Here is a 14,247-nt window from a genome sequence, read left to right as displayed (position 1 = left end):
TATAATTAAGAACTAGATAAAAATTTAAGTGTAGATGAGCTAAGAATATCATGTGAACGTTAATGCACAGGAACAAGAAAAGCTGGTGCTGCTTGAATGAGCTTTGGCCAAGTCTCAGCTATTTTAGCAGATTCCTCCCTCAGAGTAACTGAATAGGAAGGTGCCAGATAAACAGTAGGTTTATGCACTGAAAGAAAGGTATAAACGGTGTTTCTGACCTCAAAATGGAAAAATGTCTCTGCATAGATCCTACCAGCCAAGTAACAGGACCTAACAGTGAAACAACTAACTCAGATATACCCCTCTGAGATGAGATGTAGCTACATCTAGATGAGTATTTTAATAGCATTTTTTAATAGCATAATGCCAGTGTAGATAAATCTTCTAAGTTACAAACAGAAATAGTGCATTAATAGAACCTTATGTGAATTTGCACTAGCTTATGTTTCTGCAGAGTTGCTGGAGAAAACATTTTTAGTATTGCTACAGCACTGACTAAGACTACTTGAGTACTCTGTAACAGTTTATTGATGGAAAATGCAGAGCTAAATGCTCGTCAGTTTAGAGCCCCAGCCTTAAAATGGAGACTTGTTATGATGTTAAAAAGGAGTTCCTCAATGTTAACAGCAAATGGAAGTTTTCATTAGAAATCCGGTGACACCTAGTGGCAAACCCGGAGATGAGATGGGGGAAGTTTCAGCTCTCTTGTGGAAGTGCATTGTCTCTTCTCTTCTGATACGCCAGTCTAAAATCCTCTCCAAGCATATTGATGTCACCTTCATCTCTGAGTATTCCCTGCAGTGAGGGGAAACAAACACACGTTGGAAGGTAAAACACAGAGAGATCTCTGAAATTTTCCAGGGAAGAGAGTGCCGTAGCTTGTATCCTGGTTCCGGTGTCACCTTTGAAACAAACAGCCCTGAGAACTGTCACAAAACTTCACAGATGAGTCTGAATTCAAACGGGTGTGCTGGGTGCTGACCTAGAACTGCCTCTTTTTTGTTTCACACAAACGATGGCAAGAACTGCATAAAGATTTCAGCATGTGCAATGCGCAAAAGACAACATTCATCTGCATTCTCTTAATGGAAGCATTCATAGTCGGCACAGGTCAGTGAAATCAAGAGGAGAGGCGCTGGTTGAGGCAAGGCTCTGTCTCCACCTTTAGTTGTACTGAACTAGCCCATACAAAGACATCATTCTGGAAATCAACTGATACTGAACAACTTCATCAGAAATTACGTTTTGGGGAAGGGAAGCAAGGGAACCTGGGAATCAGGATCTCTAATTCTAAATTAATTTTAGGGCTAAAAATGTGTATGACCCACAGAACACACTTAAGGCAGCACTTAAGGAAAAAAATAAACTACAAATTGCATTTATATTGGATACTTTAGAATTAGCACTTTTCTATTTAACCATTTTGAGCAAAGTAACATATGTATGACTACAGGATTCAGATACAGTGTTGAAGCAGAGGAAAGAACAAAGCAGAACATCAATATCATGGAGCAGGCATGAGCCCTGGACACTGACATCACCAAGACTTCCTACAGCAACAAATTCAAACCAGAAAACTATACCAGAATATTGCCCATTAGGGTTATCTTTTATTAAATCTACATCAGAAAATAATTCACTCCAAATTTTACAAATTCATGACCAAATCAGTGTATTAATATTTGAATAAAAATTACACTCCACTACATTTACAGTGCTTTCCAGTATTGAAGAATTTCTTTAAAAAGTAAGAAATGTAAACACATTTCCAGATCCCTACAGCAGCTCCTTGTTCATTTGTGTCCCACTAGGTGATCCTTCTGATTACAAAGTGTAATACAAAATAAATGGCAGTTTGTTCCTGTTACAGTGACTGCTTCCATCTTTTTAACTCTTAACAAACACATGGATGGATGGATGCAGTGAGCTTTGAAACACAGCAGAGTCAATGCCTTGTTCCTTTGGGAACAGAAGACTGGGAGGAGAAGGCAACACTGTAAGAAATTGCTCTCCAGACCCCAACTGAGAAGCATGGTGGAAATGGGGTTTAAGATACAGCAGACCCCTTTCCAGCTAGCAGAGCCCTGCTCTAGAACTTGCATGCCGTACTCCAAAAACTGGACATGCAAAACACGGTAGGAGCTTTCAGCAAGCTCTGTACAAGGCATCCGCACTGCAGTAGAGCCCAAAGCCCCTCTTACAGAAAGAGTATTTTGGTAAATTGCTTCCCAAACCATATAGACACAAAAAAGAAAGGAAAAAGGAAAGGGTGAGCTCAGGACAGCTGACGCAATAAAGGACACCCACTGACTCCAGGAATTGACACAGCTCTGCAACTTCACCTTAAACAGGGCAAACATTTAAAGCACTGAAAATACAATTCACTTACTGGAGGAAGATAACCCAGTAATTTAGATGCATGCTCCTTCAAGAGTTTCTGTCTCTCTTCTTCAACAATTGCCCGGAATTTCTCTTCTCTCTTTGCCTCCAACTGTCTGTCTTCAAGTTCCCGCTCCTACAGTAAAGAAGTTCTCGTAACAGTGCAGTTTCAGCTCTCTAAACATTTGCTTCCACCAATATCCACCACAGTATAAAGAGAAAAGTTTTTTAGTGGAGTAAATTCTGAACTTCCACTTACTAACTCCTGGTCACAGGAAATTCATTTGAAAAGGGTGGAAAAGTTTATGTAAAAAACCCCAAAGCACTGTTTAAACAATATGGATTTGGTAACGAGAAAAAAATGTCAGAGAAAAGAGAAGACTGAATGGCAAGACACAAGGCCGGTCTGCTGGGTAAGCATGTGGTCTCACACTGGAAGCCTTTTTTGAGGTAGTTAAGTTTTGGTTGCTTCCTGGCTCTCAGACAAGTTAGGCTGTTCCTGCCCTTCTGTGCTACTCCAAGAAAAGGAGAAACAGGCATGCAGTCTCATGCTGATAAGTAGAAATCGCAATTCACACTGCACATGTGGCTTATACCCTACAAATGGGTCCAAAAACCACAGCAGAGGATTCTGTGACTTGTTTTCAGTTCACGCTTTTCCTCCTCAGATGATAATTCAAGAGACTTAATCTAAAGCCAAGGCTGGGACTGCCCCTTTTCATGCATCATTATCAGCATAGTACACCAGCTGACTGCTGTCAGTACGCCACTGACCCCCCATGGCTCCTGAGGAGGGATTTGCAGAGCCTGTCAAGTATTCAGGGCTTTAGGGATGTTGTTGACTTGAGCTACAAAAAAAAGTTAGCTTGAAGAAGACATTTTGCACTTGTCAGCAAACCAAACCAAAAGCCTGCTTCCCCTGCACATTTCTCTGCAAGTCCCCTGTCACCTTTCCCTAGTAACAACAGCCTTGTCACTTCAGATAGCAGGAGTGTCCTCATTGAAACCCTTTGGCTCCAACCTAAGGCGAATATGAAAACTCTTACTTTATCTGCAACAAACTGTTGGCGACGGTCTTGAATAAGTTTCTCCACAGCCCTTCCGTGTTCAAGCTGTTTCATTCTTCGTTTCTGAGCATTCAGTTGGTCAAGGCGATCATCCTCTGCCAACTTGGCCAACATCTGTTGTCTGAAGGCTTGCTCCTCTTCTTGCATAGTTTGTCGCACAGCTGCCTTCAGAGCCAACTGCTCTTCGTATGCTTGCCGCAAGTCTAGGCGCTGCCTTAGTCTCTTTTCCATTTCTGCCTGTAAAGGAAATGTAATCAAAGGCTCTGCTACTGAACATACTTTGGGAAACTCTCAACTCAATGTTCTTAAAGCATCACAACTCCAGTGACATGTGCAAAAGCTGAAGGAGCAACGCTCCATCACAAAGATGTCAGAAGAAGCGAAGGGATGTAAAATACTGCCCTTGCATTCACTTTATTACATATCGTCTAGATCAGCGATTCAAAGTTTTCATTTTCTCTTTACATTTTGTATCTGGTCTGTTTAGACTTGTCTGCCCATAGCTACAAGTGTTCCATAAACTACACATTTTCCTGCATAACCACTAATTTTATTTTATAGAAGTTTCACCCAGACCAGTTCTATTAGCCTGAATGTTCTGGAGGAATTACAGCAAAGCTGCAATAATCCTCTCTCCACTTGCATTTTCCCTTAACAGGTTATGCACAGGTACACATTAACATACATACAGCATATTAAAAAAACTGGTATCTGACAAGTACGACAATATCCGTGTATCCGCAGAAGCCCGGTGAAAGTGAAATATTCCCCTTCCTTCCCACTGCACAGGTTCTACTTCACCTACCTGCCAGCACTTACCATCTCCTTCTTCCTTTCTGCCTCCGCTTGTTCTTCCAGATATAGCTCTTGGAGAATTTGTTCTTGTTCTTCACGCTTCTGTTGTTCTTTTTCCAGATTCTGGGCAATCTACCACAAGAAGGAAAGATTTCTAAATAAAGACAAGAATGTACAAGAATCTTATTTCTACAATGTAAATTTTTGTACCATGCTTTGAACTCTTTGTTTTCTCTCCTCAGCATGTCGAACTTTAGCAATCCAATCTTCTTCTCTTTGTTGCTGAATGTTGGCAAATTCCATAATTTTCCTATTTTCTTCTTCCATCTCTTCCTGTTTCCTTCTCACCCAGATAGCTTGATCTTTTTTATATTCTTCAATATGTGCCTGAGTTTCCCTCATTTTAGCTAACTTCAGTTGTTTTTCTCTGTAGAAGATGGAAAAAAATGTTTATTTAACATGGTGCAGAGTCATGTTAAACAGACCATATGCTCATCGCTAACAGCATTCCAAAGACTAAGATTTAATGATTCTCCATATCTATTTACATACCTAAACTGAACATACTTATTTATTTATGAATTGCCCCAAAAAAGGAATCTTATGTCTAACCCCTTTCTTCAGGAGGACAGACTGCACATATGGGTACTCACTACTACTGCATTTCATACACGCTCTGTCAAATCAAAACCAGGAGGAAGCCCAATAGCCTAATGGCACCAGCATCTCCTACACTTTTTATTTATACTAACTGCTACCCCACCACAGAGACACTACCACCCTGCCCTCAGGAACCTCCTTTCCTCTCCCTGTTCCTAAGACAGACACACAACATCTCTCACAAACAGGCTGGGACAGGAGGAGAGGCGGAAATCAGTGACACGCAGCAATTTCCAGCACAATGGGCCCAATGGAAGCACGCCTTGAAATCAGCTGGATTTTGTGTTTGGGGAACAAGGACGCAAGGCTGGCTGGAACACTCTGATGTTTATACAGCAAAATCCAACAAGTCAGTCTCTTGTCAGTAAAATGTGACCAAGGAAAACTAAAATGGGCCTTAGTCTATGAAATAAATGTATAAGAATTAGTTTTCTACACAGAAGTACATGAATTGTTTTGCTTCAAACTAATAAATAATAAAAATTAAAAGTAACTAACATTTGATCTTCCTCATTGATCTTTCTTAAAATTTCATCAATCATGAGTTTCTCTCTTAGAAACTGTTCATAAGCATCCTGCTTCTTCCTCTCTTGTTCCTCAACCTGTTTCTCCAGTTCTCTGTGATATGTTATTTTCTCCTCCTTTCGCCTCAGTTCTGCAGTACTTTCTTCTCTTATTGCCCTTTCATGCTCTTCCTTCATCTTTTGAGCTATTTCACCCTCACGTATCTATAGGGAGAAAAGCAAAGCAAGATTCCTTTTTACTCCCACTAATACCACTTGTTATGAAAATACACACAATATAAAAAGGAATTACACAGCACTACAAAAAAAGGAATGTTTTCCACCTCAGTCTATAAATGCAGTGCTGAACATGCCTAATAGCTTAATTCAGTAAGCAGAACCCTTGAAGAGAACCCTCAATATCTAAACAACTTAAGGGAACAAACAATACTTTAAGGAAGCTGCATGTTGAACGAAGACCAAGCAGGACATTCAGCACAAGCAAAACTATGATCAGCTTAATGACTGGATGTGGGTTAACGCCACAGAACATCCTCAGTCAACTCTTGTCTTTAGTACAATCTGCGTAAACTGAATTGTGTATAAAACATTTGTGGAATCAGAATCATCTGCCTGATCACCAGTGTTATTCTACACATAAATACAAGTTCACAATTCTCTCTGAAGTTCTTCAGATAGATGTGTAGTAACACCATTTCCAACAATCTGCTTCTGAGGTAATGATTCACTACAACAAGCACTTGCTCTACACGTGCCACAGTTTTAACTTCGATAAATATTACAAAGCCAGTAAAATAAAAACTCTCCATTCACACAGCTTTATTCTGCTACTTTGATTGCAATAACAAAGCAAACCTTTTCTATAGCTGGTTATTGATAGATAATTAGTCCTTCATTAACACCCCATTTTCAACACACCCCCCATGCCCACATCGAACACTGTTTTAGATAGCAAGTTCAGTGGCAAAGGAAAGGTGCTCAGCACCATCCCTACAACGAGCCCCTGCACTTGGGTGCAGCTCATTACCATGTTCTCATACTGCAGAGCTGCCTTCTCAGCGATCTGTGCAGCTCGCTCCTTGTTCATGTAAGCGAATTTCAGCTTCTTGTCCAGCTCCCGAAGTTCAAGACTGGGGAGATGAAGAGATAAGACATTTATCCTGTTACAAGGAAGTACCTATAGGAAAAAATGGAATTTCCATCACTGCTTAAACACAATTTAAAAAAATATTTTTCAGGCAAAAATACTGCTCTAGAAAAAGCACGAAAAGAACGCTTGTTTTAAAAAAAGAGTTATCTGTATTTCTACATATGCTGTCAATAGTCGGGCATACTTTACATCTAACTACATAAATACACACATACTATGAATATGCATGCTTACAGAAATGTGTAACTTTAAGTATATACGTAAGCATATATTCAAAACATTCATAGCAATCTTTATTGACAAAATTTGCTTAAAATTAACTTATCAAACCTTACTCTTAAAATAACTTTTCCTCCCAGCTCAAATTCATTTTTGCTTCTGCTACAACTTTCGGTGTCTCACCCCACTGAGGGCACAGCCTTGTCACACCTCCCCTGTCCCACCTCCGCTTCCACTGCTCTTCTCTGACACCTCTGGCATTTGCAGACACAGCTCTGGCCACAGCCTTCTCCCAACCACTGCTCAAAATCAACCTTTTCCCATGTTTTTTTTCCAGTTATGATCTTCTCTATTGCACAAATTTAGGAAGTTAAAGCCTATTGTAAAGAAAAAGTTATGCATCTGATTGGAGCACACTAGAACTGCCTCTGTGGCTTGAAAAGATCCCGTCCTACAATCTCACTGCATCTAAGGCTCAGTCAAAACGCAATCAAGAGAAATAAAAAGCAAACAGGAGGTACACGACAGGCTGCATGCTTCTGTAAGCACACTTTTCAGCGTTGGGAATGATTTACAGCAGCAGCTAGTTAAATAAAGTACTGAGCTCTGTAAAGCGTTACCTGTTCTGTCTTATTTGTTGCCTTATCCTCTCATCTTTAAGTTTCTCGCGGTTCAACCTCGCCAGCTCTGCCGCCTGCCTCTCCTCCTGCTCCAGCTGCAGCTGCCTCCGGGCTCTGCTCTCTTCGGCCTGACCAGAACAAACAGTCCCCGTAACGCCTCTCCCCCCGCAGCTGCACCCACAGCTGGAACCAGGCAAACTGCAGGACTGCGCATTCGGAAGGCGACCTGCCAGGGCAGCGGCACCACCTCTCCGTGCTCTCCGCCGAGCGCCGACCCCAGCGCCCCGGTCCCCCTCACCTGCCGCACGGCCTCCTCCATTCGCTGCTCCTGCTCCAGCGCCGCCCACAGCCTGACAGCCCGCCGCCGCCCGCTCCGCTCCTCCGCGTCCATCGAGGCCTCTACCCGCCCCGCATCCCGCTCCACGAACGCCTGCGGGCGAGAAGACCGAGTGGGTGACACAGGACTGAACAGGAACAGCCCCAGGCCCGGCTCCCCTCTCCCGACACCCACCATGGCTGCCGCCCGCCAGCGCCGCCGCTGTCATGGCAACGAGCGACGCGGCCGGGAGGAAGGGCAGGGAACAGGTTTAACTTCCGGGAAGCCCGCCGCGCTGATTGGTGGAAAGGGCAGGCCGGCCCTATACGTACCAGGTGGGCGCGGCCGCGGCAGGAGCTGGGCGGTCCGCGGAGCTGAGGCAAGCGGCCAGGGCGTCCGGGCGCCGGCTGCTCTCACCGGTAACCGCGGCTCGTACCGGGCAGCGTTCGGCTCAGTGTTTCTGTCCCTCACAACTGCTGTGCTGGATCCCAACCAGGCGGGGGGGGGGGCAACCACACAGGGGAGAAACCGGCAGCCAGCGGCATGCAGAAGGTGGATGTGGGTGACGTTGATTGGAGCAAGACGGTGGCTGAGAGAGCCGTTACACCGCACACAAGTGCGCACCCCAGAGGGATGCTCTGGGATGGCTTTGCTCCCAGAAGGATTCATCCCCAAACCCTGCCCAAGCACTTCTACCGCTTTTCACACCACTGTTTTCCTTTCTGCCTAGTGATGTGAAACTAAGGCCACAAAAGCTTAGGCGAAGCAGTATTTAAAATTCATTAATGTTAACCTACTTTACCAAATGAATAAAGCTTAAGAGAACATCACCTCTCAGAACTGGGTAAAAATAAGTCTGCATATTTCTATTAATTCAGTACTAGATATACCTATATCTAGATACATAAGAATAGTCATTGTTTTAAATTGATTCTTAATCTTCTATAAAATCTCCCAAATGAGTGGAATTCTTTCTGAAGCTTTAGCTGTTTTTTGCCTTTTTCATGACAAAGGTTTTCCCACAATGCTGTGGGGGGAGTAAACTATAGGAGACCATGTCTTTAACTAAAAGCATACCGATAGAGATGAGAGAAAAAGCTCATGAACTTTCTCTACCAGTATCCCCCAGTGACTCCAATGTGCTGACTTACTTAGAAAGAAGGAAGCTTTTAACTGCACTGTGCCAGCACTGACTTCCAGTGCTCAAGGTTTGGAGGTGTCATGGGGTGAAAGGATAAAGGTTCGAAAGATACTTTTGCTGTCCCATCTCCTCAGTGAAGAGCTAACATGACACACTGGAAATAAATGGAGTTCTCTTTCTTACCAACAAAGAAACAAAATGAGGACCCCTCACGTCTGGAAATAACAGCAAATAACTGCCAGGTGCAAAAAATCTCATCCTTGCTCACATGATGTCCTCAGCTGGGAACAGCAGCACTCTAAGATGAGAACAGAAGTATACCTGGATTCAGTCTCCAGGGCAGCAAGGCTCTCAGACACAAAGGCGGGAGTAAAAATGCTTGAAAACACACACACACACACATAGGAGACAAACAGACCATTCAAAAGGTATTTTTTAATATTAAGAGGTTGCTTGTATTTGCATGTAAAGTGTTTGTGAGCAGCATATCCACAGAACGAAAAAACCACAGCACTAATATCCAGTGAGATCCCAAAGGAATAACATTTTGATGTTTCCAGGCCTTGGTGCCTCATTGTTCTTTTCTTTCCCATGCATCTCAGATGAGCTGCAGTGTGTTTAAAATGCAAAGAAAAAGCAACCAGAGAATTACTGTATCCTCAATACGTTATGGCAGTTTGTGCTCAGAAACTCTTCAACTTTAATGCTGTGATTATTTTCCTGACTATAAATTAAGCCACAGGGACAGTTCAGTACTGTGTGTGCAGATTTCCAAAGGAAGGCAAGTACAGTGTTCCACGGTGAGAACAAGGAAGGGAAAACACTCCAGAGAAACACCCAATATATCCTTGCCCTGTTCCTTTTGTTACACTGAATACTTAGAAGATGGAAAACAGTAATTTCTTCCATTTCAAATACAACCGCTGGTCCCATCTCTTCTTGAGACCTCCCCCAGGAACTACAGGCTCCCGTCCTAAAGCTTTGCTGTCTTAATGTCTACTTTTCAATTCCTTACATTGAGCCACAACTTCCCCATTTCCAGTTTGTGACCACTGGCTGCTCAGACTCACACTGTGCCTCTCGGCAGGAGCCCAGCTTAGTTCCTGGTGCACTCCCCACAGCACCCAGAGGATGCTCTCCGGTCCCCAGGCACTGGCTGCACCCCCGTGTCCAGGTTATCCGCAAACACGAGGGGTGCAGGCACATGGGTAGTGCACCTGCACCTGGGCAAGCGCTTCTGTCCTGTGTCCTTCTTCTCCTCCAAGCACATCCTGTTCTCCTCAGCAAGGTCACCTCCGCTGCAAGATCTACCTCCACCTGAGGAGCAAGCATCTGCTTTTGCTATTCCTCTCAGCTGTGCCATCACAGCAGGTCACTGCTCCAGGTAGGGGCCCCCCATGTATGTTCCTATCTGGGAAGAAGTCGAGCACTGTGTTGAAGGCAGACCTACCTTTTCTTCATGTCAAAAAGCAGACCTCCTTGATGGCACCAGCTAATTTCACAGTTAAAGACCTAAGAATTTCACACTTGCAGAACAGAGTTCAGCCCAGAGTTGCTCAGCTTGCTTGAGTAAGAATGTAGCTTTTGCAACCAGCTGGATCAGGCTCCTTACAAGTGTGTTTATGTTTAAGCTTTCTTTCCATAATATAGTTTATGAAGTTTTTAGAATAACAGATAATGAAATATCCACTTTACTATAGTTCGGAAAAGAATGAGTCCCAGCTGCATAATTGCTATCACACTCCTGTTTCATAGAGCATTTCTTCTGGCAGCAGCATGGTTACAGCTTAGTCGTCAGTGACCTGCATCTCATTCCTTTTTCCTAACAGCATTAAACACTCCCAGGTCCTGACAAGCTTCAGGTAAGCAGCACCCAACTGTACAAATGTAGGATTAAACTCAGCAGTCCTTTCTGAGGGTTAACGTAGGATATTGATAAATGATTCAGTTCTCAGACTCAAATATCACCACATACAGATCAACTTATGACAGCAGAAGTGAAGTCTGCTGAGGCATGAACATTTTTGCTAATGATAAAAGTGATTAAATGGAGCATTAAAGGGAAAAAAGAACCTTCCCTTTACTTTAGCAGTTTAAATAGAGGGTGGTACAGGAGCACATAGCAGAAAAGGTCATTAAATGAAAATGGTGAAGCTATTTTGCAGGTTTACCTCTTTTCTAGGGTGTTTTACCAGATGATCATAACATGAGACAGTGACAAATGCATTCCAGCTGAGATAAGATACGTGGGTCATGCTGATTTTGCAACATTATAAACCGCTATTGGGGATAACACAGCTTCTCTGTGAGGTAATTTACCTTCTTTGGATGAAAAGATAAATGTGAACTAACAGGGAAGAGTCTGAAACATCTGAGCTGTGCTATTGATCTACTAAAGACCTAGATAAGCCACAGAGAAACTAATGCTTGCTTTGCTTGAGATCAGTGATGGATGGGATAGCAGATTTAGCAGCTAAGGGGCTATCACTGTCAAGAAAATCTTAGCACTAACTTGTTGGGTTTTTAATTATCCTGCAGCAGTAGGGAAAAAGCATGTCCCATGGCAGCAGCAGAGATCTTTTACTTATGACATTATGGGCTGTAAACAAAAATACTACAAGGAACAAAAATAGTGCCTCAAATGCGTTAAACAAAAATACAGCTGTTCATAATGAGAAAAACATGGTTTAATGGGTATTTAGCTGTAGTACTGAGTTTCCAAAGATTAAACAGTGTCTCTGGCCAGAAAGGATGTTTGTGCAAAGGACACGAACAGAAATCAGTCTCTTTTAGGGGCACCATGGTCTTTGGTTTTTGTTCTTTCACCTCTGCTCAGTTCTTCTGGTCACGAGTAAAAGCTGTGAGCTGTGTGTCTAAAGCCTGACATGACAAACTACTGGAATGCATTTATATCCACAGCTTTGTACAGCATGTATTCCTGTGTAAACAGCGTTCTCAACATTTCCTGATAGTATTTATTACTGATGCATTCAGGTTTATAAAGCACCCACCTGCTCCTCTGAGGAGACACACGGTTTTTAACAACTGAATACGTAAGTTCCAAAGACCACAGATGAATTTTACGCCACAGTGATCTTACTCTCCAGTGTTTCTCACAGAAGGTATTTTTGCTGCTTGGACATGAAATAATTGTTACTGTAGTTAAAAGGTTGGGATAACACCAAAACAGAGTCCTTAAGTAGTCTGTAGAGAGCATCTTAAAAGATAAAAATTGCAGTGTAGTGCAGCTACACCAGGTTCAGCTTCCTTGTAGGCAGAAGGATTAGACAGTCCCTTCCAGGCTTATGTGTTGACAAAATCACTTTTCATCCCCCAGTCTCTTACCCCTACACAATCCTTGTCATTTCTTTGTTTCCACATTAGCAATGCCAGAAAACGAAGTGCTTCTTGAAACTTGCAGCCCAAACTTGTTTGATGCTGTAAAACAGAAGCAGGGGATTAGGACACTATTTTGTCACTCATTTTCAAGTCTTTCTCTCCAGCCAGTGTTCAGCCTTTCAAGATTTGTTCATGGTCAAGATGGGAGCCTGCCTGAGGCTCTCTGACTCTTTCTTTCCTTTCGCTTAAACCACGACATTTTCTTTGGGTTCTTCTGTTTCTCTGCAGTTTCTGTTCCATTCCTATTATTCCAACCGATAACAACTTGGTGGTTTTCTGCATCTCTCCCATCAACCAACATTATTTACATTATTTAGTAGTTTTTAAGTGTCCTGTGTATTCTATAGTTTCTTATTATTTCCCTACTTTATACTGCAGTTTAATTGCTTCTTGTAAGTAACCTGAAAAAAGGCAGCGGTTACAGCATGAACATCGGCCAGGTTTTGTACATCATCCAACATCCATTCAGTGAGCTGGGAAATGAGCTTTTATAGCACACAGCAAAGTCTGAGCTTTTTTGCCACCTGGCTGCCTGGCCAGTAGATCTGTTTGGGTTATGGAACAGGGCATTTGTCCTGTGCATTTGGCACAACTTTACCAGCATTCAGTGATTAAAGAACAGTTAGAGAGCCATGTCCACCATGCTCTTTTTAATCCAAGTAGCAAACACTCAGGAGAATACAAGTTGCAATTACCAGGTTTTCTGCTTCACCTGGTATCTTCTTTTTTTTCCTTTCTTTTTTTTAATCAAATATTCTAGGCAGAGCAAATATAGTTCTTCTATGTAAAGAATGTTGTAAAACCACTGCTACAATGACACCTCTGGTTTGTGCAGTGAGATCTTTATCCACCTACCTGTCTTAACCAAACTCCTGTCCCCTGTGAAAAAGAATAGAGAACATAGGTTCAAGCAAAAGGACTGAGTTTTTTAAGAGAATCAGCAGCGATGATTTTTTAGCTGAGATTTAAATGTTTATGGGTACGAAGGTTCTGTTTGTAAAAGCTTTTCAAAAAAGTTCTCTCTGTTTAATCAGGTTTTTACATGTGAGTTCCAATTTAATTATTTGTCACAAAGTGCCCCTCAAGATAATGAGTTCCATCTATAGCTTTTCATTTGGAAGCAGGAAGATGAAATACCAGACTTACATTTTTCCATCTCTATCCTTTCCTTGTCTTTCCTGTGCAGGGTTTAGAGGAGGCATTTGAGTAACCAGGCTGCAATGAGCTCATCTGCCAAAGTGCCCATCTGAATGGGCAGAGGGAGCATCTCGGAGGGAAACCCATCACTGCCTCCAGCCCAGTGATCATCCCAGCTGATTCTGGGTGTCATGGAAGCACTTGACAAGGTTGTGGTTTCCATTTCAGTATTTTGCGTGCAATGCTATGAGAACATACACCTTTGGATGGAAGATTCATAATTCCCAAGGCCAAAGGAGATATTGAGAAAGAACTGTTAAGTACTACGATTTAGTACTTTTCTCCCTGTAGCAGCATAGAAAAGTATGCACTAAGTAAAGGGTGAGATGGCGTATGCTTTCTATTCTATTGACTGCCTATTCCCTTGGAAACACCAGCTCCAAGTGTAAGTATATATTCTAACTGGAGTGCAAAAGAGAGCACTAAGAAACATATTTAAAAGAAAGCAGAACCCCTTTCATTCCTGCAAGATACCACCAAACACAATTAATTCTAAAGAGTTTGGTTTAACATTTGTAAATAATTACAAAGCTGAAGAACTCCAAAGGGGAGCTTAGCAAGGAGGGGAAAACTAGGAAGATAGATGCCATTTGCAAACAACAAAGTATTTAACAAACTAATCCATAACCATAACCTTAAGCCAAGCAACGGAAAGGGCAACTGAAGGGCAATTATAGAAAACAAACATCAGTCCCAGAAAGAGCTGAAAGCAATGTGAAAGTAATTCTGCTGCCTGTGTACATCTCTACACTGGCATTTCATCCTGCCCGTCAGGCTTGG

General features: G+C 42.5%; 1 protein-coding gene across 1 annotated transcript; it reads right to left on the bottom strand.

Moving 5' to 3' along the window:
• Positions 1-576: 576 nt before the first annotated feature.
• On the bottom strand, positions 577-7,836 carry MNS1 (meiosis specific nuclear structural 1). Its single transcript, XM_080626277.1, has 9 exons — positions 7,713-7,836; positions 7,415-7,542; positions 6,453-6,555; positions 5,400-5,629; positions 4,452-4,668; positions 4,266-4,373; positions 3,426-3,683; positions 2,390-2,515; positions 577-795 (listed from the first exon to the last, which is right to left on the bottom strand). Exons 1-9 carry the CDS (start codon positions 7,803-7,805, stop codon positions 697-699), a joined length of 1,362 nt encoding a protein of 453 aa, XP_080482403.1. The 5' UTR covers positions 7,806-7,836; the 3' UTR covers positions 577-696.
• Positions 7,837-14,247: the final 6,411 nt, after the last annotated feature.

Source organism: Psittacula echo, assembly GCF_963264785.1.
Source record: "Psittacula echo genome assembly, chromosome: 10".
Classification (NCBI taxonomy): Eukaryota; Metazoa; Chordata; class Aves; order Psittaciformes; family Psittacidae; genus Psittacula; species Psittacula echo.
This window is presented reverse-complemented; position numbering and strand designations above follow the sequence as displayed.

Coding starts and splice junctions, on each gene's coding strand:
- MNS1 (XM_080626277.1), bottom strand. CDS start 7,805: ATGGACGCGGAGGAGCGGAGCGGGCGGCGGCGGGCTGTCAGGCTGTGG. Junction 5,630..6,452: donor CTCTGCAGTATGAGAACATG/GTAATGAGCTGC, acceptor TTCTCCCTATAG/ATACGTGAGGGTGAAATAGC. Junction 796..2,389: donor TACTGGGTTATCTTCCTCCA/GTAAGTGAATTG, acceptor CCCTCACTGCAG/GGAATACTCAGAGATGAAGG.